At 52.1% G+C, this 23,242-nt stretch overlaps 1 protein-coding gene across 2 annotated transcripts; it reads left to right on the forward strand.

Moving 5' to 3' along the window:
* The first annotated feature begins 55 nt into the window (after positions 1 to 55).
* Positions 56 to 21,488, forward strand: PES1 (pescadillo ribosomal biogenesis factor 1). Of its 2 annotated transcripts, none has more exons than XM_073312500.2 (15): positions 56 to 202; positions 932 to 1,011; positions 6,430 to 6,583; positions 7,393 to 7,502; positions 11,529 to 11,700; positions 12,134 to 12,223; positions 15,244 to 15,360; positions 15,655 to 15,732; positions 16,187 to 16,276; positions 16,443 to 16,573; positions 17,126 to 17,251; positions 17,588 to 17,772; positions 18,023 to 18,159; positions 19,304 to 19,471; positions 20,555 to 21,488. In XM_073312500.2, the coding sequence occupies exons 1-15, from the start codon at positions 179 to 181 to the stop codon at positions 20,639 to 20,641; spliced, it is 1,749 nt and encodes a 582-aa protein (XP_073168601.1). In that variant the 5' UTR covers positions 56 to 178; the 3' UTR covers positions 20,642 to 21,488. The 2 variants fall into 2 exon arrangements, with proteins under 2 accessions (XP_073168601.1, XP_073168600.1); XM_073312499.1 differs by having other exon boundaries at positions 57 to 202; positions 18,020 to 18,159.
* The last annotated feature ends 1,754 nt before the right edge of the window (positions 21,489 to 23,242 follow it).

The raw sequence follows: 23,242 nt of genomic DNA on the forward strand, positions 1-23,242 counted from the left end.
AGGCGGTGGCCTGGCGCAGGGCCGCTCGGATGGTGCCGCCCGCGCAGGCAGCGAGAGGCAGCCCCGGCCCGTGGGGTCCTCGGCGCGGCGCGGCGCGCCACGTGGGAGCAGTTGGAGCCGCCGCCTGGAGAGCCAGCGGGCGCGGGGAGCGGAGCGCGGCCGCCGCTGAGCCGCAGCCATGGGCGGCCTGGAGAAGAAGAAGGTACCGGCCCGCGGGGCTGCTGCTGCGCCTCGCCCCTCCCCGCTCCGCTCCGCTCCGCTGCCTGGGCCCGTCGGGGCTCGTCCCCCGCGCTGGGCAGCGGCTCGCGAGCTCGCTTCGCCCCGGAGCCGCCTGAGCCCGCGGGTCCCCGCGGGCTGGGCTCGGCTCGGCTCGGTCTCCTCCCGGGCGTGCCAGGGCTCCGCTCGCTGCCAGCAGCGCGTCGGCCCCGGTCTGCGGCGGGCCGGGCCTGCTGCCCCGGGGCGCCGCTCTCTGTGCAGGCGGGGCACGTGCCGGCACCCGGCGGCCACCGGGAGTGTCCGTCCCCCCCCCGTTAGTGCCCTTCGCGGCGTCGGCTTGCCAGTTCTTAAGGTGCCCACAAATCGCTCTCAGCTGGGTGTCAGGGCACCTCGTGTAAATCCCTTCTTGTCTCAGCTGCTGTGGGTTCCTCCTGCATGCCCTGCGCTCAGGTAATAATCCACAGAATATTGTTGCTATCAATAGATTCCTGAGATCCTAGGTAGCTGTTCTCTAAAGGATCCCCAATTTGGAGGTGAGCCTCTTTTTCTGTATCTCGGATCCTGTGTGGATTAGTCTGCTTAATATCTATACTGAGTTACTCACCTCACCTTCTCTGAGCCAGTCACTAGTTTTCCTTGTGCTCAGTGATCCCAATTCAAGGAAACTTCTGTCCCCTGTGCTGCTAATGAATCTTTGTCCTTGTTTCTTCCTAAGTACGAGAGGGGATCAGCCACAAACTACATCACTAGAAACAAGGCCCGGAAGAAACTACAGCTGAGCCTCGCAGACTTCAGGTAAGGAATGGTTTAGGGTTTCCAAGTGAGGTGAGAGAAGCTGAAAAATGTTGAATTGTCAGCCTTGGATATTGACTTGTTCTGTTCCTGTGTAATGTGACTTACAGTGCAAGAGCTGTCCAGCCTCCTTTGCTAATTTGTGATAGTCCTGCCCTGCAGGGTTCCTCTTCTAGAGGCGAAAGGGGATTCTGTTTGCTTATGTGTATATATATGTTGCTCCTCTCAGCCAGTTCAGTCTGTTTTCTGTGTTAAGGTTGCTAGTAAGCATATAAAGAGATGTGAGCATCTGGTCTTAGGGCTATTCCACACTGGCACTTTACAGCGGTGCAACTTTCCCACTTAGGGGTGTGAAAAAACACAGCCCAAGTGCTGCAAGTTTCAGCGCTGTAACATGCCAGTATAGACAGTACACCAGCGCTGGGAGCTACGCCCCTCGTGGAGTTGATTTATTTAGAGCTCTGGGAGAGCTGTCTCCCATCGCTTGCTGCGACTACCCAAGCCACATTAAAGCGCTGCCAGTGTAGACAAGCCCGTAGTGAACTGTTTACAAAATCACCATTTGTCTACCCTTTTTTGCACATTCCTGGGGCTCAAACTTTAGATCCTCCCCAAGTTGAACTCAGTTGCTCAGAATCTATCTCAGCTAGTACATGGTACCCACTCTCTCTGCATGGAAGCCATATTGGAAAGTTATTAAGGGTAAAACTTGTAACTCCAGGTTGGCCAAGCCCAACTGAGATTCAGATCCTCATGTGTTGCATTGGGAAGCATGTAGACGTGTACAGTGTGGTGCACCATGGGTAGTCCAGTAGCACTGTCTCTTGGGAACTTTGGCAATGCATGGTGAAGCAGAAACAAGTCGTCCAGGGGTGGCTGGCAGCAAGGGTCAACTTCACAGTGTGCAACTCTCTCCTTCCCATAATGTTATCTAACTCCCATAATTTTTCACGTCTTTAAAAAAAAAAAAAAAAATCCCACACATCTGTACAGCCCTCTTCCTTGCTGTTTGTCACCTTTGACAGAATCACGGAGCCTGTACAGCTCTGCCCTATTGGCATGAGTGTTGCAAGCACAGGACGCATGTTCCTTCGGTATTTACAGAGCCTCAAGAAGAACTGAAGTACATTAACTCCTCACTTAAAGTCCTCCCTGTTAACGTTTTGTTGCTGATCAATTAGAGAACATGCTTGTTTAAAGTTGCTCAATGCTCCCTTATAACGTTAAAAGAAAAGGAGTACTTGTGGCACCTTAGAGACTAACCAATTTATTTGAGCGTAAGCTTTCGTGAGCTATAGCTCACTTCATCGGATGCATACTTTGGAAAGTGTAGAAGATCTTTTTATACACACAAAGCATGAAAAAATACCTCCCCCCCCACCCCACTCTCCTGCTGGTAATAGCTTATCTAAAGTGATCATTCTCCTTACAATGTGTATAATAATCAAGTTGGGCCATTTTCAGCACAAAACCCCGATGAAGTGAGCTGTAGCTCACGAAAGCTTATGCTCAAATAAATTGGTTAGTCTCTAAGGTGCCACAAGTACTCCTTTTCTTTTTGCGAATACAGACTAACACGGCTGTTACTCTGAAACCTGTCCTTATAACCTTGTTTATAAGGGACTGCCTGCTTTGTCCACTGCTTGCAGAAAGAGCAGCCCATTGGAGCGAGCTGGTGGGGGCTTGGAACCAGGGTGGACCGGCAGCACTCCTATCGGCTCCCCTAAGTTTCTTGTGTGGTAGCTGCCCACCAGGCTATCAATTGTCGGGCAGTTCAGCTGTCCCTCCCCCCCACTGCCCTGTGCTGCTCCTGCCCTCTGCCCTGGAGCTGCTCCCGAGAGCCTCCTGCTTGCTGTGCAGTGGGGGAAGAGGGGTGCTAATGTCTGGGTGTCCCCCTTCCCGCTGCTTCTGGCCCCCATCTCCCCAGAGCAGGGGAGACAGGATGGGGCTCAGGACGGAGAGAGCTTGCTGGCAGCAGCTGCTGTCTCAACTTGCAGATCTACTTAAAAAGGCAAAAAGAAAAGGAGGACTTGTGGCACCTTAGAGACTAAAAAACTTATTTGAGCATAAGCTTTCGTGAGCTACAGCAAAGGCAGTATACTTAAAGTAGGGTCAGCATACTTAAAGGGGCAATGCGCATCTCTCTCTCACACATGGTGTGTGTCGCTGTCCCCCCTCCCTCCATTCGTGCTGCCTTGTAGTGTGTGGAGGGCTCAGTCAAGTGCTAGTTCATCATTTAACAGTAAGGCATTCCCTGGAAAATATGCCACCGTCTGCCACTTCAACCAAGCTTCACATCGCTGCTGTGTACAGTGTTAAATTTTTGTTTAAAACTTATCCTGTGTGTATGTATATGTGTGTATGTATAATAAATATAAAAATATAGTCTTTTGTCTGGCAAAAAAAAATTTCCCTGGAACCTAAGCCTCTCCTCCCCCCTCTCCCCCCCCATTAATTCTTATGGGGAAATTGAATTCACTTAACATTGTTTTGCTTAAGGTAGCATTTTTCAGGAACGTAACTACAACATTATGCAAGGAGTTACTGTAGCGGGGAACAAGATGACTTCTTGGAGGGCAGATTGCTGTGGGACATAGCGAGAACTCATTCAGGGTTGTTGATGTTCACAGAGCAGCTGTACGTGGTGGAGTGCCTATTCTGGGACTGAGAAATGAACATTTACTGGTGGGATCGCATCAAAATGCAGGCTTATGATGACAAGCAGTGGCTGCAGCACTTTCGTGTGCACAAGGCCACATTCCTAGAACTGTGTTGAGTTCACCCCAGCCCTTCAGTGCAGGGACATCAAACTAAGAACTGTGCTGACAGTGGAGAAGCGAGTGGGGATTGCACTGCTGAATTTTGTAATGCAGGATTGCTACTGGTCAGGTCATTCTCAGCAATGTGCAGGACATAGTGGATGGCTTTGCAGCAGTGGGGTTCCTGACCTGTGGTGGAGGCATAGGGTTATATGCGTGCCATCTGTTTTGGCACTAGACCACCTTGCCACAAAGTACATCAACAGAAAGGACTACTTTTCTATGGTTGTGCAAGCGCTGTGGATCACTGGGCATACTTCGCTGACATCAGTGTAGGCTGGTTCAGGGAAGGGGCATGACACTCATGTCTTTAAGAACACAGGATTGTTCATAAAGTCACAAGCGTGGACTTTATTTCCTGACTGGTGGATTGCCATTGGTGATGTTAAAATGCCAGTAGTGATCCTAGGTGACCCAGCCTACCCTTTACTCCCCTGGCTTATGAAGCTGTACACCGGCCACCTCAACAGCACCAAGGAGAGATTCAGCTATCGGCTCAGCAGGTGGAGAATGACCGTTGAATGTGCTTTTTGGTTGATTGAAGGGACATTGGTGGTGTTTACTGACAAGATTAGATCTGTGGGAAGGAAATTCCCAATGGTGGTAGCTGTCTGCCATGTCCTGCATGATATCTGTGAAGTAAAGGGGAGGAAATTGCTGCTGAGATGGAGGGCAGAGGTGGACTTCTGTCTGCTGAGTTTGAACAAGGGCTGTTAGAGCTCAACAGGGCTATATGGCTCAGGGAGGATTTGAAAGTGCACTTTACTCCTGGGGGAATTCTGCACCGTTGTGTATGTGAAGAATATATGGGCTGTGCATAATTTTTTTTTTCTCTGCAGAAAATACATTCTGCTGGAGATGTGCTGCAGTTACGCTTTTCACCCACCAGGGGTTGCTGTGGCACCAGGACAGAGAGCTTGCCCTCAACAACCCTCCAGTTCATACCCAGGTCCCTTCCCAGCAATTACTTCCCTCTCCCTTAGCTCCTCCGTTATCCCTGACTCCCTCAAGCCTTTGCACTGCTTCTGAGGGGTGTGGGAAATATGGTTCTGTATTGTTGTGTACTCCAAGTTCTCTATTAATATACCTAGTAAGAAATCTATTTGTCAAAAAACATTTCCTGAATCTTTTTGTTGTCTGTATTGTTATAGACATACTTGCTGACATATATTTTTGAAATTAATTACCAAAATAATTGAAACTGATGTGATTATCTTGTTATTCTGACAAATAAAATTGTCAGAATTTTCCATTTTTTGCCACCAAATTCCCCCAGGAGTAGTTCTTTAACAGTGAGCCATAGTAATGCATTGTGGTATACCGTGCTCTCCCTGACCCTGCTATTTTGGAGCCTGTTACGAACTGTGTGGTGCTTGATGTACATCAATGAATATAATACTGACAATGCACCTATTAATTTTCCGGTGCTTGGTGTACATTTATGGTTATTACAGTGTGTGTCACTGACTTTATGGCTTGTGTCCCACTGTGTACGGTAACAAGTAAGTGGGTGCTTTCAGAACTGCTAGGCACTCTGCAGCATATGCTATGAACGAAGAAAGATGAATTCGTTTTCCAAATAATATAAATTTATTCAGTAACAATACCAATGCAAAAAAAGGCTGTGTGGTTTAAAAGCAAATACAATAAAAACTTGTTACATTCTGTTTCGTTAATATATTAAGGGGAAAGAACATTCATATCCATTATAGTTGCACACACTGATGTGTGAGAGCTATGGCTGCTGTATATGTGAAGCTGTTGTCCTTAATATCCCTTGGGGTGGAGTAGCAGTGTTTATTTCCCCCCTACTGTTCCATGACGGTGGTTTGTGGGGTGTTGGTGTCTCTGTCAAGTGTAGAATGAAGCTCTTCAGGTCTGTGGCGTGGCATCAGATTGATTGTTGGCCTCTTTGGCCTTCTGGTATGCCTGACACAGTTCCTTTGCTTTCACTTGGTGCTGCTGCTGGTCCCTGTTGTACCTTTTCTCCTGCGTCTCCCATGCAATCTGCTCGTAGGTGTTTGTTTCTTTGGCTGGTCCATGTCTGTGCCTGTGCCACCGTAAGGTCTCTAGTATAGACATAGCTTCAGCCTGTGACACAGGTATGTTTATATTCTTGGGAAAGTGCCTTGAGTAGCACAGCTGTCTTCGAAGGGGCTTGAATCTATATTCTGAAAGACTGCACATGATGACTTAGGCAGTACTTTACAGATCGTGCTATAAACAGGTATGAGAGAGTGACTGCTGGGCCCAGTGCTGCTTTACACTGTTTGGAACGTAGCCTTGAGTAGCATGTTCCAAACTCTGCTACTGCTCTGTATGCTGCAATGCTGTGTATGGCGACTTAGCACGGATCCTGCAAAGTCAGTTGCAGGGAATGTCCCAAACCACTTTCTAAATCAAACATTAGACCCATGCAGGCGGTGGGTTTGAGTATTTCCTGGTTTTCAGAGGCTTGTTTACCACCCACTGCCCACCTTGTAGAAGGGCACTAAGCCACCTTAACTCTCTATTAGTGAAGTTCAGGGGCATCCCATCACCAGTGCCTTGAGCCACTAGTGCCTTTGTGTGGTTTCTCATCTCCTCTGTGTCTGTGTTGCAGGCGTCTGTGTATCCTGAAGGGGATCTACCCCCATGAGCCCAAACACAAGAAAAAGGTGAACAAAGGCTCCACTGCTGCCCGGACCTTTTACCTCCTCAAAGACATCAAGTTCCTCCTTCATGAGCCCATCATCAACAAGTTTCGGGAGTATAAGGTAGGCTGAGAGGGCCAGCTGAGCTTTGTGAGTTAGATTAGCTCTGTTCCATTTGAAAAAGACATTCCCCTACCACCCCTCTACATACAGGCTCTGGAGCTCCTGGCCTCCCTTGCCTGGGCTGCTGTCCACCTCCCATTAAGCTGTGCGTGTTCCTAACGTGCCATGGCTCTTGGGGCTGCTCTTGTCATGGGCAGTCTGGGCTTTGGAAACTGAAGGAGGCAGGCACCAGCTGCTGTGTGTGACTTCTTAGGCTGGTGGCTTGGTAGAGTGGGAAGCTGCGGATCTGAAGCCTGCCTGGGAGTCTGTCACTGCTGATGCAGATTCATTATTCATTGCTGTGGATCCAGCTGTGCTTGTTAACATGCCACAGGACCTTTGCTTAGGATTCTAGGCCTGTGTGAAGGACGCAGCCCTAGTGGTGGGGCACTTATATTGGCAGTAGAGAGCAATAGTGGGCTTTGATTCTGAGTGGGTGGAGGTGCCTGGTTTATTACTATGAGCTGAAGCCAGCATGAGCCAGTGAAGAGAGTAGTGGACTGGGAGCCAGGACTCCGGGGTTCTTTCCCCTGCTCTGCTCCTGACTTTCTGGGTGACCTTAGGCAAGTCCCCTTAGTCCTCTCTGCCACTGCGTAGTGTGCTGTGAGAAGGCAGGTTTTGAGGCCTGTTTCCTGTTGGTCTGTTAATCAAGCCCTTGGCAGTGATGGGAATGTGCTGTATGCCTTGACCTGAAGTGTGATAGGTGCAGGAGGTGGTCACATGATTGCATTCCCTTGTATCAACCCCTTGGCCTCTCTGTCTCTGCTCAGGTATTTGTCCGGAAGCTCCGGAAAGCGTATGGGAAAAGCGAGTGGAACACCGTGGAGCGGCTGAAAGATAACAAGCCCAGCTACAAGCTTGACCACATCATCAAGGAGAGGTGAGGTGGAGGTTGCCAAGGCTGGGACACCGATAGCACGGTGTGAAACAGCCCTGTTGTTGTATAGCAGATAAGGTAGGCTGGCTGGAACTTAGAAGGCTTAGTCTGATTAGCGAGAATCCATCCGAGCAAGCAGCTGGACCAGGGACTGTCACGCCCCCCAGCAGTAGGACTTGTACCTGGGACACTGCTTGGGCTTGACCTCAGGCAGCCTCTTCCAAGCATCGAATCCCACGACTGCAGCTCATGTAACTGACTCATTCCAAGATAGAATCACAGAAGTGGAAGCAACCTCAAGAGGTCGTCTAGTCCAGGCCCCTGCACTCAAGGCAGGACTAAGTATTATCTAGACCATCCTTGACTGGTGTTTGTGCAACCCCCAATAATGAAGATTCCATAACTTCCCTAGGCAATTTATTCCAGTGCTTAACCACCCTGACAGGAAGTTTTTCCTAATGTCCAACCTTGCTGCAATTTAAGCCCATTGTTTCTTGTCCTAGCCTCAGAGATTAAGAAGAAGAATATTTTTCACTCCTCCTTGTAACAACTTTTATGTACTTGAAAACTCTTATCATATCCCCTCTCAGTCTTCTCTTCTCCAGACTAAACAAACCCAATTTTTTCAATCTTCCCTTATAGGTCATGTTTTTTAGACCTTTGATAATTTTTGTTGCTCTTCTCTGGACTTTCTCCAGTTTGTCCACATCTTTCCTGAAATGTGGTGCCCAGAACTGGACACAATACTCCAGTTGAAGCCTAATCAGCGAGGAGTAGAGCAGAAGAATTACTTCTCGTGCCTTGCTTACAACACTCCTGCTAATACATCCCAGAATGATGCTTGTGTTTTTGGTTGTTTTTTTTTTGTTTTTTGTTTTTTGCAACAGCAATACACTGACTCCTATTTAGTTTGTAAAAAGAAAAGGAGGACTTATGGCACCTTAGAGACTAACCAATTTATTTGAGCATAAGCTTTCGTGAGCTACAGCTCACTTCATCGGATGCATACTGTGGAAAGTGTAGAAGTGTTCTTCTACACTTTCCACAGTATGCATCTGATGAAGTGAGCTGTAGCTCACGAAAGCTTATGCTCAAATAAATTGGTTAGTCTCTAAGGTGCCACAAGTCCGCCTTTTTCTTTTTGCGAATACAGACTAACACGGCTGTTACTCTGAAATTTACCATTTTGTATGTGTGCAACTGATTGATTGTTCCTTCCTAAGTGGAGTACTTTGGATTTGTCCTTATTGAATTTCATCCTATTTACTTCAGGCTGTTTCTCCAGATCATTTTGAATTTTAATCCTGTCCTCCAAAGTACTTGCAACCCCTCCCAGCTTGATATCGTCCGCAAACTTTATAAGTATACTCTCTATGCCATTATCTAAATCACTGATGAAGATATTGAACAGAAGTGGACCCGGAACCAATCCCTGCAGGACCCCACTCATTATGCCCTTCCAGCATGAATGTGAACCACTGATATCTACTCTCTGGGAATGATTTTCCAACCAGTTATGCACCCACCTTGTAGTAGTTCCATCTAGGTTGTATTTCCCTAGTTTGTTTATGAGAACGTCATGCAAGACGGTGTCAAAAGTCTTACCCAAGTCAAGATATACCACTTCCCCCCATACACAAGGCTTGTTACCCTGTCAAAGAAAGCTATCAGGTTGGTTTGACACAATTTCATAGAATATCAGGATTGGAAGGGACCTCAGGAGGTCATCTAGTCCAACCCTCTTCTCAAAGCAGGACCAATCCCCAATTTTTGCCCCAGATCCCTAAATGGCCCCCTCAAGAATTGAACTCACAACCCTGTGTTTAGCAGGCCAGTGCTCAAACCACTGAGCTATCCCTCCCCTCAAATCCATGCTGACTGTTACTTATCACCTTACTATCTTCTAGGTGTTTGCAAATTGATTGCTTAATTATTTGCTCCATTATCTTTCCAGGTACAGAAGTTAAGCTGACTGGTCTGTAATTCCCCCGGGTTGTCTTTATTTTCCTTTTTATAGATGACTATAATTGCCCTTTTCCAGTCTTCTGGAATGTTTCCCATCTTCCCATGACTTTTCAAAGATAATTGCTAATGCCTCAGATATCTCCTCAGTTAGCTCCTTGAGTATTTTAGGATGCATTTCATCAGGCCCTGGTGATTTGAAGACTTCTAACTTGTCTAAGTAATTTTTGACTTGTTCTTTCCCTATTTTAGACTCTGATCCTACCTCATTTTCACTGGCATTCACTATGTTAGACATCCAGTCGCCACCAACCTTCTTGGTGAAAACCGAAACAAAGAAGTCATTAAGCACCTCTGCAATTTCCACATTTTCTATTATTGTCTTCCTCCCTCTTTGAGTAATGGGCCTACTCTGTCCTTGGTCTTCCTCTTGCTTCTAATGTATTTTTAGAATGTTTTCTTGTTACCTTTTATGCTCCTAGCTAGTTTGATCTTGTTTTGTGCCAAGGCTTTTCTAATTTTGTCCATACGTACTTGTGTTATTTGTTTATATTCATCCTTTGTAATTTGGCTGAGTTTCCACTTTTTGTAGATGTCTTGAGTTTTAGATCATTGAGGATCTCCTGGTTAAGCCAGGGCGGTCTCTTGCCATGCTTCCTATCTTTCCTACACACTACGATAGTTTGCTGTTCCTGTGAGCTGCATCGTTGCCTTTAAAATGTTTATAAACCACTGCTTATGAGTTGAAGAGACAATGGGGCAAAGCAGGGTTGAGCCTGCACAGCCTTAGTACAAGTTCCAGGCCCCAGGGGCCTGTGTGATACCTAGCAGGATGTCATGGGCTCCCCTTCTCTCCCTGAATGGTGATTTCAAAGATGATGCTCGGAGTCACTCCCAGAGGAATGTGAATCCTGCAGATGATCTGCCCAGTCACATGGTGACTGCAGTGAAACATGAAGGATGCACCCACCAACGGTGCCGTAATCAGCACAGCTGATCTGTGTTCCAGTGTTGCCTGGAGGCCTCAGCTGAGGTCAGGGCCCCATTGTGCTAGGTGCTATACAAACACCTCATAAGAGACAGAGAGCTGACAGTCTACATAGACGAGACAGTGGCTGGGAGGGGAAACAGCCAGAGAAGGGAAGATGCACAGCAGAGCCAGAAGTAGAACCTAGGCCTTGTGACTCCCAGATCAGCAGCCTAGCCCAAGCCCATGCTGCCTCCCATCTCTTTTGGTAAGAGCTTTGTTGCAGGGCTTGTTCTATGTGTGTAAAGCACCTGTTGTCTGACAGCGCTACGGGGCAGACTTTCAAAGGTCAGTGGCACCAAACGATGCAGTGAGGCGCCTACTTTTGAAAACTGCCCTAGGTGCCTAAATATCTTTTGAGACTCTGTCCCTCTCCTCCTGCTGACTGTAAAGGTAGGTCTCAGGGTACGGCCAATCACAGTAACACCGGTAGCAGTGCAGACCAGCTGGACACTGGAATCCAGGTGTGGTGGTACCATAAACAGACCAAAGGGAGTGTTCACAAGCTAATGTGGCGTGGGTTGGTGAAGCGTGCATTGTACACAATGCAAACATATGCAGCATACAAGCTAGGGATCCGCAGGTGTTTGCACAAGTCAGGCAGCAGGAACATGATTTATTCTTGCACTAGTGAGCTTCCCAGGCTTCTCCATCTTGTTCCTCCCCACTGTGTATTTCCTCTTTGCCACAAGTGTAGGTGTCCATGCGGGGGCTTGTTATTCACTACCTGCCTGAATGGCACCAAAGTGGGTCTGGACTCCAACCCCACACTAGGGTGTCTGCAGATCCCCTGGCTTTGTTGGCATCTGGTGCCAGCTGTGGTAGTGAGGAGCTCAGGGATGAGGAAGCCTGCTCTCTAGAACTGGTCTGAGATGTCCCCAGACTTGGTTCACAGGGGCCACCCAACACCTGTTGAAAGGCTCCAGTTTTTGCCACTCCTGGGCTGGGTGCGAGTGCCGCCTTATTAGCGGTGTGGGAGGATGCTGCTATTTGGAGCCCCCTCCTGCTCTCACCGGGATTCTCTTCTGTGGCGGATGCAGGTACCCGACCTTCATCGATGCCCTGCGAGACCTGGATGACGCACTGTCCATGTGCTTCCTCTTTGCCACCTTCCCGCGCACTGGCAAGTGCCACGTGCAGACCATCCAGCTGTGCCGCCGCCTCACCGTGGAGTTTCTCAACTACGTCATCGCCTCCCGCTCCCTGCGCAAGGTGAGAGTCCCCTGCCAGCGCAGGCCCTTCTCCTGCCTGGGCAGTGCAGTGAGGGCATCGGCGAGAGGCACCCTGGTGTGGCTGGATGGGCAGCCAGTTGGGCTCAGAGATGCCTTCGGTTCCAGAACATCTAGTCACCAACTAATGCTTGCCCTGAGTGTTCCCAGGGAAAAGCGGGGGAGAGGCCTTCTGCAGCAGGGCAGCACTATGCTGTTGTCAGCATGTGCTCTGGAAAAAATTCACTCCCTGGATAGCGAGGGGTTAAGGGATGTCCGTCTCCTGCCTAGTACAGATCTGAGAGCCCTGCTTATGCTGCTGGAGGGTGGAGGGGGCCTCAATACATGTAGGATTCACAGTGCACTGGCCAGGCTGTCTCCTTTCCTGCCAGCAGCCGTGCCCCCCCCCAGCTCCTCTCCCTTTGCTCTCCCACCAGGTGTTCCTGTCCATCAAAGGGATCTATTACCAGGCCGAGGTGCTGGGGCAGCCCATCACCTGGATTACTCCATATGCCTTTGCCCACGATGTGAGTACCGTGCGCTCTGCTCCTGTGTCTATCTGTCCATCCCCCAACCTCCCTGAGGCCTGTGAATAAGATGCCGGGGGGGGGAGGCTCTAGTATCCTTCCATCAGTATGGGGGTGGGGGAGTCCCAGGAGAGTGCAGGGTGGCTCCTCGAAGCTGCTGTAGCTGAGCTGCCACCCAGGGACTGCATGGTGCTCAGGATATCATGGGGCCTAATGCCCAGGGAACCGTCTGAAACAGCCTCTCACCTGCCCCTCTGGGGAGCTCCTGCCTCTGGGTCAGAGTCATCACCCTGCATGCACTAGTCAGCAACCCTGGAGCCCAGCCAGCTCATCGTTCTCCTCTTGGGCTGGAAATAATTAACTTTAATTACTTCTCTGAACTTTATTAAAGATTAACGGGCTGGGTGACTGTGAGTGGGATGGAAGGCGGAGGGAGCGGAGCCTTCCCTAGCAAGCTCCCAGACAGTTCTGGTTGGTGGAAACTCAAAGCTGGTCCCATCAGAGGGGGTGGGGTCTCAGCCCTTGTCCTGGGGTGGGGTCCCTCATTAGCTGCTAATTGTCTCCACAGAGGCCAGGTCTGAGCAGACTCAGGGCAGTGTGAGGGGTCCTTTGCTGCCCTCTGACTGCTCTGCCAGATAAGCTGGGGGGAGTCTGTTGTGATCATCTTGACAAAGAAGCTGAGATTTGTTTCCAGTTCAGTTGTGCTGGAGCTGGGACTTGGAGAGCAGATGAGGATGCTAGTGTCTGGGCTTCAGGAGGGGAGCCAGACTGTTAGACTACAAATGTCATCTTCTGTAAACTCTCCTTTATATGAAGGCTGTGAGGTGCCACAAACAGGACTGTCCTTTGCTGCGCAGGTTAGAAGTGATATGAGAGTGCGAAGGACAGCGAACAGAGCAGGGTCCTGCAGGGACAACAGGGTGATCATGTTGTCACGGATTTTTGATGCACATGCACAAGGGGGCAGAGTTAAGGTTGAATGGCCCCTGCTGCCCCTGCTCGTCAGCATTTCACTTTGCCACTGGCTGTCTCTCTCTCCATACTTATCTGCCCCCTGCAACCATGGCATCTGAGTCCCACAGCGCTGCCGAGAGGGCTGTTGGCCCCGTTGTACAGGTGGGCAGTGGAGGCACAGAGACTAAGTGACTTGCCTTAAGTCACAGGATGTTTGTTGCAGAGCAGGAATCGAACTCGGGTCTTCCCAACGCCAGGCTAGAACGCTGGCCACTGGGTCTTCCCTCTGGGTTTGCTCTAGTTATAGATTCATAGAGTGAAAGTCAGACGGGACCACTCTGATCATGTAGTCTGACCTGCTGAATGACACAGGCTGGAGAACTTCACGCCACAATTCCTGCATCAGGCTCAGAACTTCTGGCTGAGCTAGAGTATCTCTTTGAAGATCCTGCTCTCCTCCCCTTCTGACATGTCCTATCGACCTCAATTTCTAGTTCCCCCTGCCCCAGGAAGGTCTTGTCTTTTCTCTTTTCTCTCTTCAGCCTCCCTTCCCCCCCACACCCAATGTCTCTGCTGGGTTATTCATTTACTGGCTGGGGAGCTGCATTGTGCCCCTCCAGTTAACTAGAAATCAATGACCTTTGCTGACCTTTAAGACACTCTAGGGCCTCTCCTAAGATCTGCCAGACCCCTGCAGACTGAGCAGCAGACAGTCCCAGAGATGCTGTCCAGCCATCTCCAGCTGAATCTGCCCAGTCCAGGGCTTTGACCACAGGCGGCACTCCTGTGCATTTTGCTTTCTCTTGGTGATCCCCTGGAGGGTCTCCACGGGTCATTGAGCTGAGTCTCACAGGCAGGACCCAGGAGCCCTCTCTGTTAATTGTGTGCTTTAAGACCAACCTCCCATCTTCTTGAGACTGCGGTTGCAGGTCTGCCATGCTCTGGGGAACCTCTCTTGCATGGGTTGATCTTCGCTTCAGGGTTGACAGAAACGTTCCCTTGTTCCTTGGCTGCCCTGGGGTTCCCAGGGTAGAGTGTGGGTGACATGCAGCCAGTGCCATGTAGAGGCCTACTCTGCTGCTAACGCATCATACCCTGCCCTGCTAGGGGACCGGGTGGGTGGGACTCTGCAGGCTCCCTCCCGTCAGCCCTCAAGGACCTTTTCCCAAGGTTGTTACCTCCCAGCAGTGCCTGCTGAGAGCGCTTAATGAGCAGCCTGGAAATCGCTGGCCTGGGGCATGGAGGCAGCTCCTGTGAATGCTGGGTGGGTAACTGTGTGAGATGGGGCTGGGGCAAGGGGGATGAGTCTTAAATGCAGAGTCAGTGAGTTTCTTCCTGCCGTTGCCTGGAGATGGAGTTCTCCCTGGCTCACTGCACATGGGGCTGCTACCGCTGCAGAGGGCTGAACAACACCTTGTCCCCTGGTCGGGGGGAGACAGCCCTGTTCAGCTGTGTGCTCCAGCTCTTGGAGCTGAGCATTTGCCAGGCAGACAGTTCCCAGGCTTGTGTGGGGGCAGGGGCGATACAGTGGTGTTCTCTGAGTGAAACTGAGGGATATAGGCGCGGGAACTAGGGTTTCGGGGAGTGCTGCAGCGCCCCCAGGTTTCACTGTGAGAAGTTGCTTTACAGCAGAGGTCCCCCAGTCTGTGCTGCATGCCCCTCTAGGGGGTGCTGAGGAACATTTTGGGGGCGTGTAGCTGAGGTCTGGGTCAGCCCCCGGAAGGGTGGGGAGGGAGCGCCACTCAGCTCTGCTCCTTGCCCCGCCACTGAGTATTGGCTGCAGGGCCCGGGGCTCCACTCCCAGCCCTACATGCGGGGTCCTGTCTGCCATTGGCTCCGTGCCCGGCCATGCACCTGATCCCGGCTGCAGGACCCATGCCCGGGGTTCTGCTCCTGCCCCCCAGCTATGGTCCCAGCCAGGGACCCCTTAGCCCTGTCCACATCCTCCTGTCCCGGAGCCACAGCCACTCCTGGCCCCAGCTCTGCACGGGGGAAGGTGCTGGTTATCACTGCTTCCCCCTAAGCTCTGTTGATGTCCCTGGTTGACCTCCCACTGTCTCTTCCAGCACCCGACGGACGTAGACTACAGGGTCATGGCGACCTTCACGGAGTTCTACACCACGCTGCTGGGCTTTGTGAACTTCCGCCTCTACCAGTCCCTCAACCTGCATTACCCCCCCAAGGTGATGGGCGGAGGGCACCACCGGGGTTTACGATCCCAGGCCCCTGGTAGCAAGCGGAGAGGTGACTCTTGCAGCAGGCCTGGGGGACTGCAGTGTGATCCAGGTTCTTCCCCTTGCCCGGGTGCTTAGTGTAGGGGAGACAGCCTGCCCCTACTGGTGGGGAGGGAGTGCTGTGGGTGGGCCCAGCACAGTCGGATCCTGCTGGAAGGGTGGTGACTGCCTGAGAGGCTGGGGAAGGGAGCAGCAGGATCATGCCAGACTCTGGCCCTGCCTTCACCCCTCTCCTCTCTGTAGATTGAAGGCCAGGCTGTGGCAGAGCAGAAGCCGGAGGAGGGGGAGGCGTACGCCATGGACTCAGAGAGCTACATGGAGGTGAGAGGCCCTGCCTGCCATGCGGACCCCACATGACACCCTGGAGCTGGTTAATGGGCCATGGGCCGCCCTGCATAGCTGGACACTCCCCAGCTGGCCTGGGGGTGGGGCACAGACCCTGCCATTCTTGGCCGCCCTGGCTGGGGGGCTGGGCCCCTCTCCCTGGTGCACTCGTTAACGTTTGTAGCCATGCAAACAAAAGGGACCTTGATCTCCAAGGCAGGGGCTAAAGGGGAGCCATTCCCCAGTGACATGCAATGGACCAGGTGCATTATGGGGCTTCCTTTGAGCCCTTGGGTATTGGCTGCAGCTGGAGGTGGGATACGAAAGAGGACCCCTGTAGGACCTACAGCCTGCTATTCCTGGGTCCTGCCCTGGGATCTTAACCACCTTTCCGGCAGCCTCCCCCATATGAGAGCAGTGTGTGACACATTGCTGGTTTTTCCCACTGCAGAAGCTGTCAGCTCTGAGTGCCAGCCTAGCCCGAGTGGTAGCACCAAACCCAGAGGATGAAGTGCAGGTGGATGAGTTCCCTGTGGATGGGGTAAGAGCTCAGCAGGTTGAATTTATCACTGCTCCAAGTCCCCCCACACCTCGAAGGAGGCTGGCAGGGAAGGGACTGCCACAAGGGAGGGGGCTCCCCGCTGTCCCTCCCCTTGTCTGGGGAGGGCATGGTAGAGGAGCCTCTCATAGCGCCTTGCTCTGGCCAGGAGAGTGCGGAGCAGGAGGCAGCGAGGAAGAAGGAGCAGGAGGCAGTAGAAAAGCAGAAGAAGCTGTTTGAGGGGCTGCGGTTCTTCCTGAACAGAGAGGTGCCTCGGGAGCCCATAGCTTTCATCATCCGGTACGTGCTGATCACACTCCTCCTCCCTCAAGGCGAGCCCTGGGGATAGGGCGAGGGACTTGGTCTGAACTGGGTGGGTACCAAGTCCAGGAGTAAGTGAGGAGCAAGGGCAATGTTAGTGATGGAGGAAGCCCATGAGCCATCTGGAGATCCTCTAGCCATGAGAGCAGGATTAACCCAGGCGTGATACTCTGGGGAGCCCAGCCAGTGTCCCTGCCTGCGAGAGCTACCCAGCGAGGCTGGGGTGAACGAAGTCCCTGGAGCAACCTTGAAGCCCTGCTGTGGCTCTGAGAAGGTGCTGTGGGCCCAGGTGCCTAGGCACATTCCCCTGGGCCCCTTGACAAGGTTGAGGGAGGGGATCTGCATTCCTGATCCTCTTGACAATCCAGCTTCTCCAGTCTTAGCCTCGTGGGATGTCACTGTGTCCCTGCAAGTTTCCACTGCAAACAGTGAGGCCCCTGTGTGTCCCGCATAGGACTCTGTTCCTTGCCCCTCAGCTGGTGCTGGGCCCTTCCCACCCAGCCTGATTCATGGGCGTTTCTCATTGGGCAGGTGTTTTGGAGGCGAAGTGTCTTGGGACAAGTCCATGTGCATCAGTGCCACCTACGATGTGAGGAATCCAACCATCACCCACCAGATTGTCGACCGGCCCAGCCTGGGAAAGCAGGTGATAGGCAGGTGAGCTCTGCATCTTTGCCTGGGTGAGATCTGAGCCTCTGCACAAGCGGCAGGAGAGGCCAACTGACTGTCCTGCTCTGGAGCCATTCAGCCCCCCTCTTTGCCCTCAGAGTTTCTGCCCTGCCACCCCTGGGCGCCTGTCTGCTGGCTTCAGTGCACTTTGAGCCAGGCCCCAGTGAGGTGTCTGCCCCAATCCCCTTCTGGTGTGCAAGTGGCCTGCTCCATGTTCTAGGGACCCCGCTGGGGGTGGGGGCCATGCACCCACATCCACTTCCTCTTGGCTCTTCCTTCCCTCCATCCCTCTTGCTCACTCCAGCCCTCTCACCACCCTCCTAGGTATTACCTCCAGCCACAGTGGGTGTTCGACTCGGTCAATGCTAAGATGTGCCTCCCGGTGGCTGATTATTTCCCCGGCGTGCTGCTGCCCCCGCACCTCTCGCCCTTCGTTTCAGAGAAGGATGGGGACTACATCCCACCTGAGAAGCTGAAGCTGCTGGCCCTGCAGAAGGGCGAGAACCCAGGTAATGGGGGGGCCAAGTCCCAAGGATCCAGCCAGCTTTCTCACCTTGGGCATCCTTTGCCTCCCTCTGGGCATCGGTCCCTCCCTCCTTTTGCCTCCTCGTCCCAGGTTATCAACAGGTCCTTTAGGAGCACAGACCTGGGAAACATTTACCTGGGTTCTCTGCCAGCCTATGCCAGGCTGGTTCTTCCTGCTCTGCTTAGGGGTTAGAATCCTGAATGGTAACTCTGCTCTCTTGACTTCTCTAGCAGAAGAGAGCAGAGAGGAGGCGGAGGAGGACAGTGATGAAGATGATGATGATAATGAAGGCTCAGAAGGAGAAGAACACTCTGAAAAGGAAGATGAATGGAAACTGAAGAAGCTGGAAGAGCAGCGATCCCAGGGAAAGGTACCATGCATAGCCATGGAGCCAGCGTGCCCTGAAGGGGACATCCCCATTGTGGTGCAGCTCTGGTCAAGCTCCATGCCTCCCCGTCTCAGCCCTCCACTGGGTAGCACCTGCTGGAGGCAGGTTGCTGAATGGCTTCCGTTCTGAACCCTCTGCTCACCTGTGCAGAACACTCCCCTTTGAGCCAAATGCTTCCTGACTCGGTCTCTGCAGGTGATGTCCCTTTCTGAGAGAGCAGGGGTTGGGCAAAGGACTTGGAGCTTGAGGTTTTTATTATTTTAAGGAGTTAATTTTTTTTTTTAATCTTTGATGGGGCTCCTGCAGAATGGGCTGGGACCTCGGCCTGGCCAGGCCAGTCCAGTCTTTATCCAGGGCTAGCACCTGCCCTTAAAGCATCTCCAGCTTCTCTGGAATCTGCATAGTGATCATGCACAGCAAAAACCATTGCTACGCTCACAAGTGAAAAATCGAGACACTGTGTGTACTCATGGGAGGTTGGAGGGGACAGGTCCCCCTCTGTGCCAGTCCACAGAGGACAGGAGTCTGCACAGCCCCAGCTAGGTAATGTTGGCTCAAGCAGTAGCTGCTCATGCTTTTGGCTCTGGAGGTCCCCGGTTCAATCCCTGGTGCGTTGGGCGAGATGGCAGCTGTCACATACACATGTGTTCTAGGGACGTGTATACGTTGTCTGAGGAATCTTGAAACTTCCCCCAAGCCAGACAGTGCCATGCTTTCTTCTCTACTTTTTCTAAAAAAAGTAGAAAGGAAACGAATCGCAAAAGCGTGAGGGAGCACAGCTGAAGTTCCTGTCACTGGTGGCGCTGGGCACGTGCCCTCTTTCCCATCACAGTCTCTGCCTGAATTCCTTTGGGGGTAGCTCCGAGGACCTCCAGGAGGAACCTTGGTGCATTCTCTGCCATGACGTTAATGGCAGCTTGTTAGTGGGGCGCTAGCTGAGCGCTCTGCCTTACCTGCAGGCAGTTCTAGCTCATGCTGCCCTGGCTGCTCCAGGCTCAGCTGTGGGATTCCCTCAGGATAGGGCCAGGGAAGGGGCAGCACCATCTGCAGGGCTGGGGGTGGAGTCCCTTGCAATGGATGCAGCAGGGGGCTTCTGAGGTCACTGGCTCTCTTGTGCCCTCCCCAGAAGCTGCCAGTGAAGGTGTCGGCTGGCATTGTGCGGCTGGAGGACAAGCAGCAAGCAGCCCAAGAGGAGCAGAGCGAGGAGAAGCGTCTCGCCATCATGATGATGAAGAAGAGGGAGAAGTACCTCTACCAGAAAATCATGTTTGGGAAGAAGCGCAAAGTTCGAGAGGTATTGTGGCCAGCGCTCGCTCCCCAGCATGGGGATGAACCCCCTGGTCACTAGAGCAGAACTATAGGCCTTAACACTCAGCCTGCTCCCACCACAAAGTGCACACTGGTGAAGAGAGGTGGGTTACCCTAATCGAGCCAGGCTGCAGCGAGTTCTAACTGGATGGGGTGACACGGCACTGGGGAGTGCTAGGCCAGAAACCATCCGCACGCTGTGTAATATACCGAGTGAGGCAGAAACTGGCCAGTCCCCCACTTCTGGGAGGTAGGTGGGCATCATCCCTGCTTAACAAATGGGGAAACTGAGGCACAGAGCCAGTGACTTGCTCAGTGTCCCAGGGAGGGTTGGAGCCTCCATGGTGATTAGAACAGAGTTGCTGACTCCCAGCCCTATACTCAGTCCATTAGGCAATGCTGCCTCTCTATGGTATATACAGAACAGGAGAAGCCACCGAGGGAGGATTGTGCATTCGGAGACTTTGGCCTGGGTTCAACAATGATGGAAATGATCGTGTAAACTTCCTGGGGTGGAGGGGGGCTTTTTCTATAACAATTCCCCTGGCCCACTTGGTCTGTAATGTACACTTCTCCCCCGGCCCCCGTACCTCGCCTCTGGACTTGGCCCTTGGGGCTTTCCCCTAGGGCTTGGTGACATTCCCCCCACACACACACCCCAAGTTCTCGCTGCCTGCCAGGGTAGATGGAAGTTTAAGCCTGGTGCAGAGCTCTGGCCTGGGAGTCAGCAAGGTTAGGTCCCTGAGGTGGTCCTGGGGTGTCCCAGGTGGCCTGTGTCCATGGCAGTGATGTGTACTGTGATTCACCATTCCCCCCACCTTCCCCCCCACCCCCCCAAAAACAAAAACAAAAAAACTAGAGCTAGTGAGTGACTTAGCTAACCATCCTGATCCAGCAGCAGGCCCAGAGCTTAGGGGTGGGTGGTCCTGGCCCAGAGGCTGAGATCAGGGTATGATCTCCTCCAGTGTTGGAGGGGGTTCGAATCTGGCTCTGGCATGACTGTAACAGGCAGGGGGAAGAACTGTTGTCAGTGTTCAGGGGTTAATCTGGGCGGTTTCTCCCCCCGCAGGCAACCAGACTTGCTGAGAAGAGGAAAGCTCATGATGCTGCCATGAAATCAGAGAAGAAGAAAACCAAGAAGGTGCGACGGGAGTGATGGGGCTGTCAGGCTCTGCCCTCCCTCCAGGACTGGAGCTGCCCCTTGGCCTGGGAGACCTATTTTCTAGGCTGTACCTCGGGCCTCCTCCATGACAGGCCACACTGAACAGAAGCCAACAGCATCTGGCTGGCCGTGATTTTCAGCTCTGTTGATGCTCTGGGGACACCCCCAATTACCGCTTATCCCCTCTATTTAAAAACAAAACCAGCCTCTTCCCCCATCCTCCGGGATCCCATCCAAGGCTCCTCCATGGGGAGGCTCCGGGAGCTTTCTTTGTCTGCTTCACCCGCACCGATGCCAACAGGTCATGGGTGGGAGGGGGCAGTGGATTCCCCCACCTGGTCTCTCCCAGCAGAGCCTCTAGGTAGGCAGATGAGGGGTGTGGAAAAGGAAGAATCCTCCCCGTGGCTGCAGCAGATCATGGATTCAGCCAAAGGTCCCCAGAAAAGCCAAATGGCCTGTTAAGTGTCAGCAGCTCTCCCTGGGTTGGGGAAGGAGAGGCTGTGCCTGGTGCAGGCGAATGTCTCAGGGCTCTGGGTCGTACAGAGCTAATGGTAAAAACGGGACCCAGGGTGAGCTGGCCCAGGCCCTGAGCTGGGGCTCCTCCAGCAGGCTGGGTGCCTTGGAGCTTGTGGCAGGTGCTGCTCTCAGAGGGAGGGTCCCTTTGCTGTTTGCTTTACAAGCTGGGGATCTGCACAGTCCCTTGCAGCCAGTGCAGGCAGGTTGTGGGGCCTCCCGGGAAAAGCTGCCTCAGCCCCCCCACCCCTGAGCTCCTCTCCGCACAGGGGCTGGGGCCTGAAAAGGGCTGTGATTTTACTGTACTTTAGTAAAGTCAACTTTCACAGCTGGCCTCCCGTGTGGTCTGTTGCCCCCTGTGAGCTATGGTAGCTCAGCCCTCTGTGACAGCTGCTGCCCTCCCAGCCTCAGGGCTCTGCTCAGTAGCCTCCAGCTCCTTTTATTTGACTCTAATCTCTTGAGAGGGAAAAGGTCACTATTCAGAGTGAACTCAGTGAACCCTGGGTGAATGCAGAAAACCCGCTGGGTGCGGCTGGCCCACTTGGGTGTCTGTAGCTATAAGCAAAAAAACCGAGGAGTACTTGTGGCACTTTAGAGACTAACAAATTTATTTGGGCATAAGCTTTCGTGGGCTAAAACCCACTTCACTGGATGCATGCTGTGGAAAATACAGTAGGAAGATACATATACATATGTGCTAATCCATTGTCTACAGCCATAGCTCCAATGTCTACAGCTAAGCTCTAAGATAAGTGGAGAACACTTCAACCTCCCTGGTCACTCGATTACAGACCTAAAAGTCGCAATTCTCCAACAAAAAAACTTGAAAAACAGACTCCAACGAGACGCTGCAGAATTGGAATTAATTTGTATACTGGACACCATTAAATTTGGCTTGAATAGAGACTGGGAGTGGATGGGTCGTTACACAAAGTGAAACTATTTCTCCATGCTAATTTCCCCCCCCTACTGTTACTCACACCTTCTTGTCAACTGTTTGAAATGGGCCATCCTGATTATCACTACAAAAGGTTTTTTTTTCTCCTGCTGATAACAGCCAGCCTTAATGGATTGGTCTCGTTACAGTTGGTATGGCAACACCCATTGTTTCATGTTCTGTGGATATATATATTCCTACTGTATTTTCCAATGCATGCATCCAGTGAAGTGGGTTTCAGCCCCCAAAAGCTTATGCCCAAAAAATTTTAGTTTCTAAGGTGCCACAAGTACTGCTCAGTTTTTTTTGCTGATACAGACTAAACAGGGCTACCATTCTGAAACCTGTAGCTATATGGTCACTGCAGGGCAGAGAGATGCTCCAGTGCCGTCTCCAAGGATGGTGTGAACAGGACTGATTGTGTGTGTCTCACTCTTCCCACGAGCCACAGCTGCATCCCTTGAACTCAGTCCCAGGGCACCTGTAGAGCGCTTTGGCCATGATCTGACTCTTTCCACCCCCCCACTCCCTTTGGCCCCTACATATAGGTGAGGGGTGGGGTTGGGCTGTCAGTGATGCTGCGTGAATTGAGTGCTCAGCACCCCTTGTCAGGCTGGGAACCTGCTGACCTGGGGCGGGAATGCTTGCGTTGCCTGGCTAGTCCTGTGTAGTCACCTTGCTTCTGAGACGTTAAACCTCCCCTGTGTAAGGGGGTGAGGTTAATGTGAGGGACTAAGGCAAGTGCCGGCTGGAGCCTGGCCAAAGGCAGGCTACTGCCTAGTATTGAGGGGCATCAGCAGCCTTAAGTATTTTGTATGGCCCCAATTATCTTAGCCGTGTGGGTGTCTCATAATATTTGATGTTTGTCCTCACCTCACCCCTGGGAGGCAGGGCAGAGCTGTTGTCCCTGCTTTACAAATGGAGAGCTGGCACAGAGAGACCAAGGGACTGTCCAGGGTCTCACAGGGAGCCTGGCTCTGCAAGGAATTGAACCATGGTCTTCCAAGTCACAGAATCACAGAATATCAGGGTTGGAAGGGATCTCAGGAGATCATCTAGTCCAACCCCCTGCTCGAAGCAGGACCAATCCCCAATTTTTGCGCCAGATCCCTAAATGGCCCCCTCAAGGATTGAACTCACAACCC

Source organism: Lepidochelys kempii, chromosome 15 (genome assembly GCF_965140285.1).
Source record: "Lepidochelys kempii isolate rLepKem1 chromosome 15, rLepKem1.hap1, whole genome shotgun sequence".
Classification (NCBI taxonomy): domain Eukaryota; kingdom Metazoa; phylum Chordata; order Testudines; family Cheloniidae; genus Lepidochelys; species Lepidochelys kempii.

What these genes read in the sequence shown, in the direction of transcription:
- PES1 (XM_073312499.1), top strand. Translation starts at nt 179, where the DNA reads ATGGGCGGCCTGGAGAAGAAGAAG. An exon ending in GCGGCCTGGAGAAGAAGAAG is followed by an intron (nt 203 to 931) that starts GTACCGGCCCGC and finishes TTTCTTCCTAAG; the next exon opens with TACGAGAGGGGATCAGCCAC. An exon ending in ACAAGTTTCGGGAGTATAAG is followed by an intron (nt 6,584 to 7,392) that starts GTAGGCTGAGAG and finishes GTCTCTGCTCAG; the next exon opens with GTATTTGTCCGGAAGCTCCG.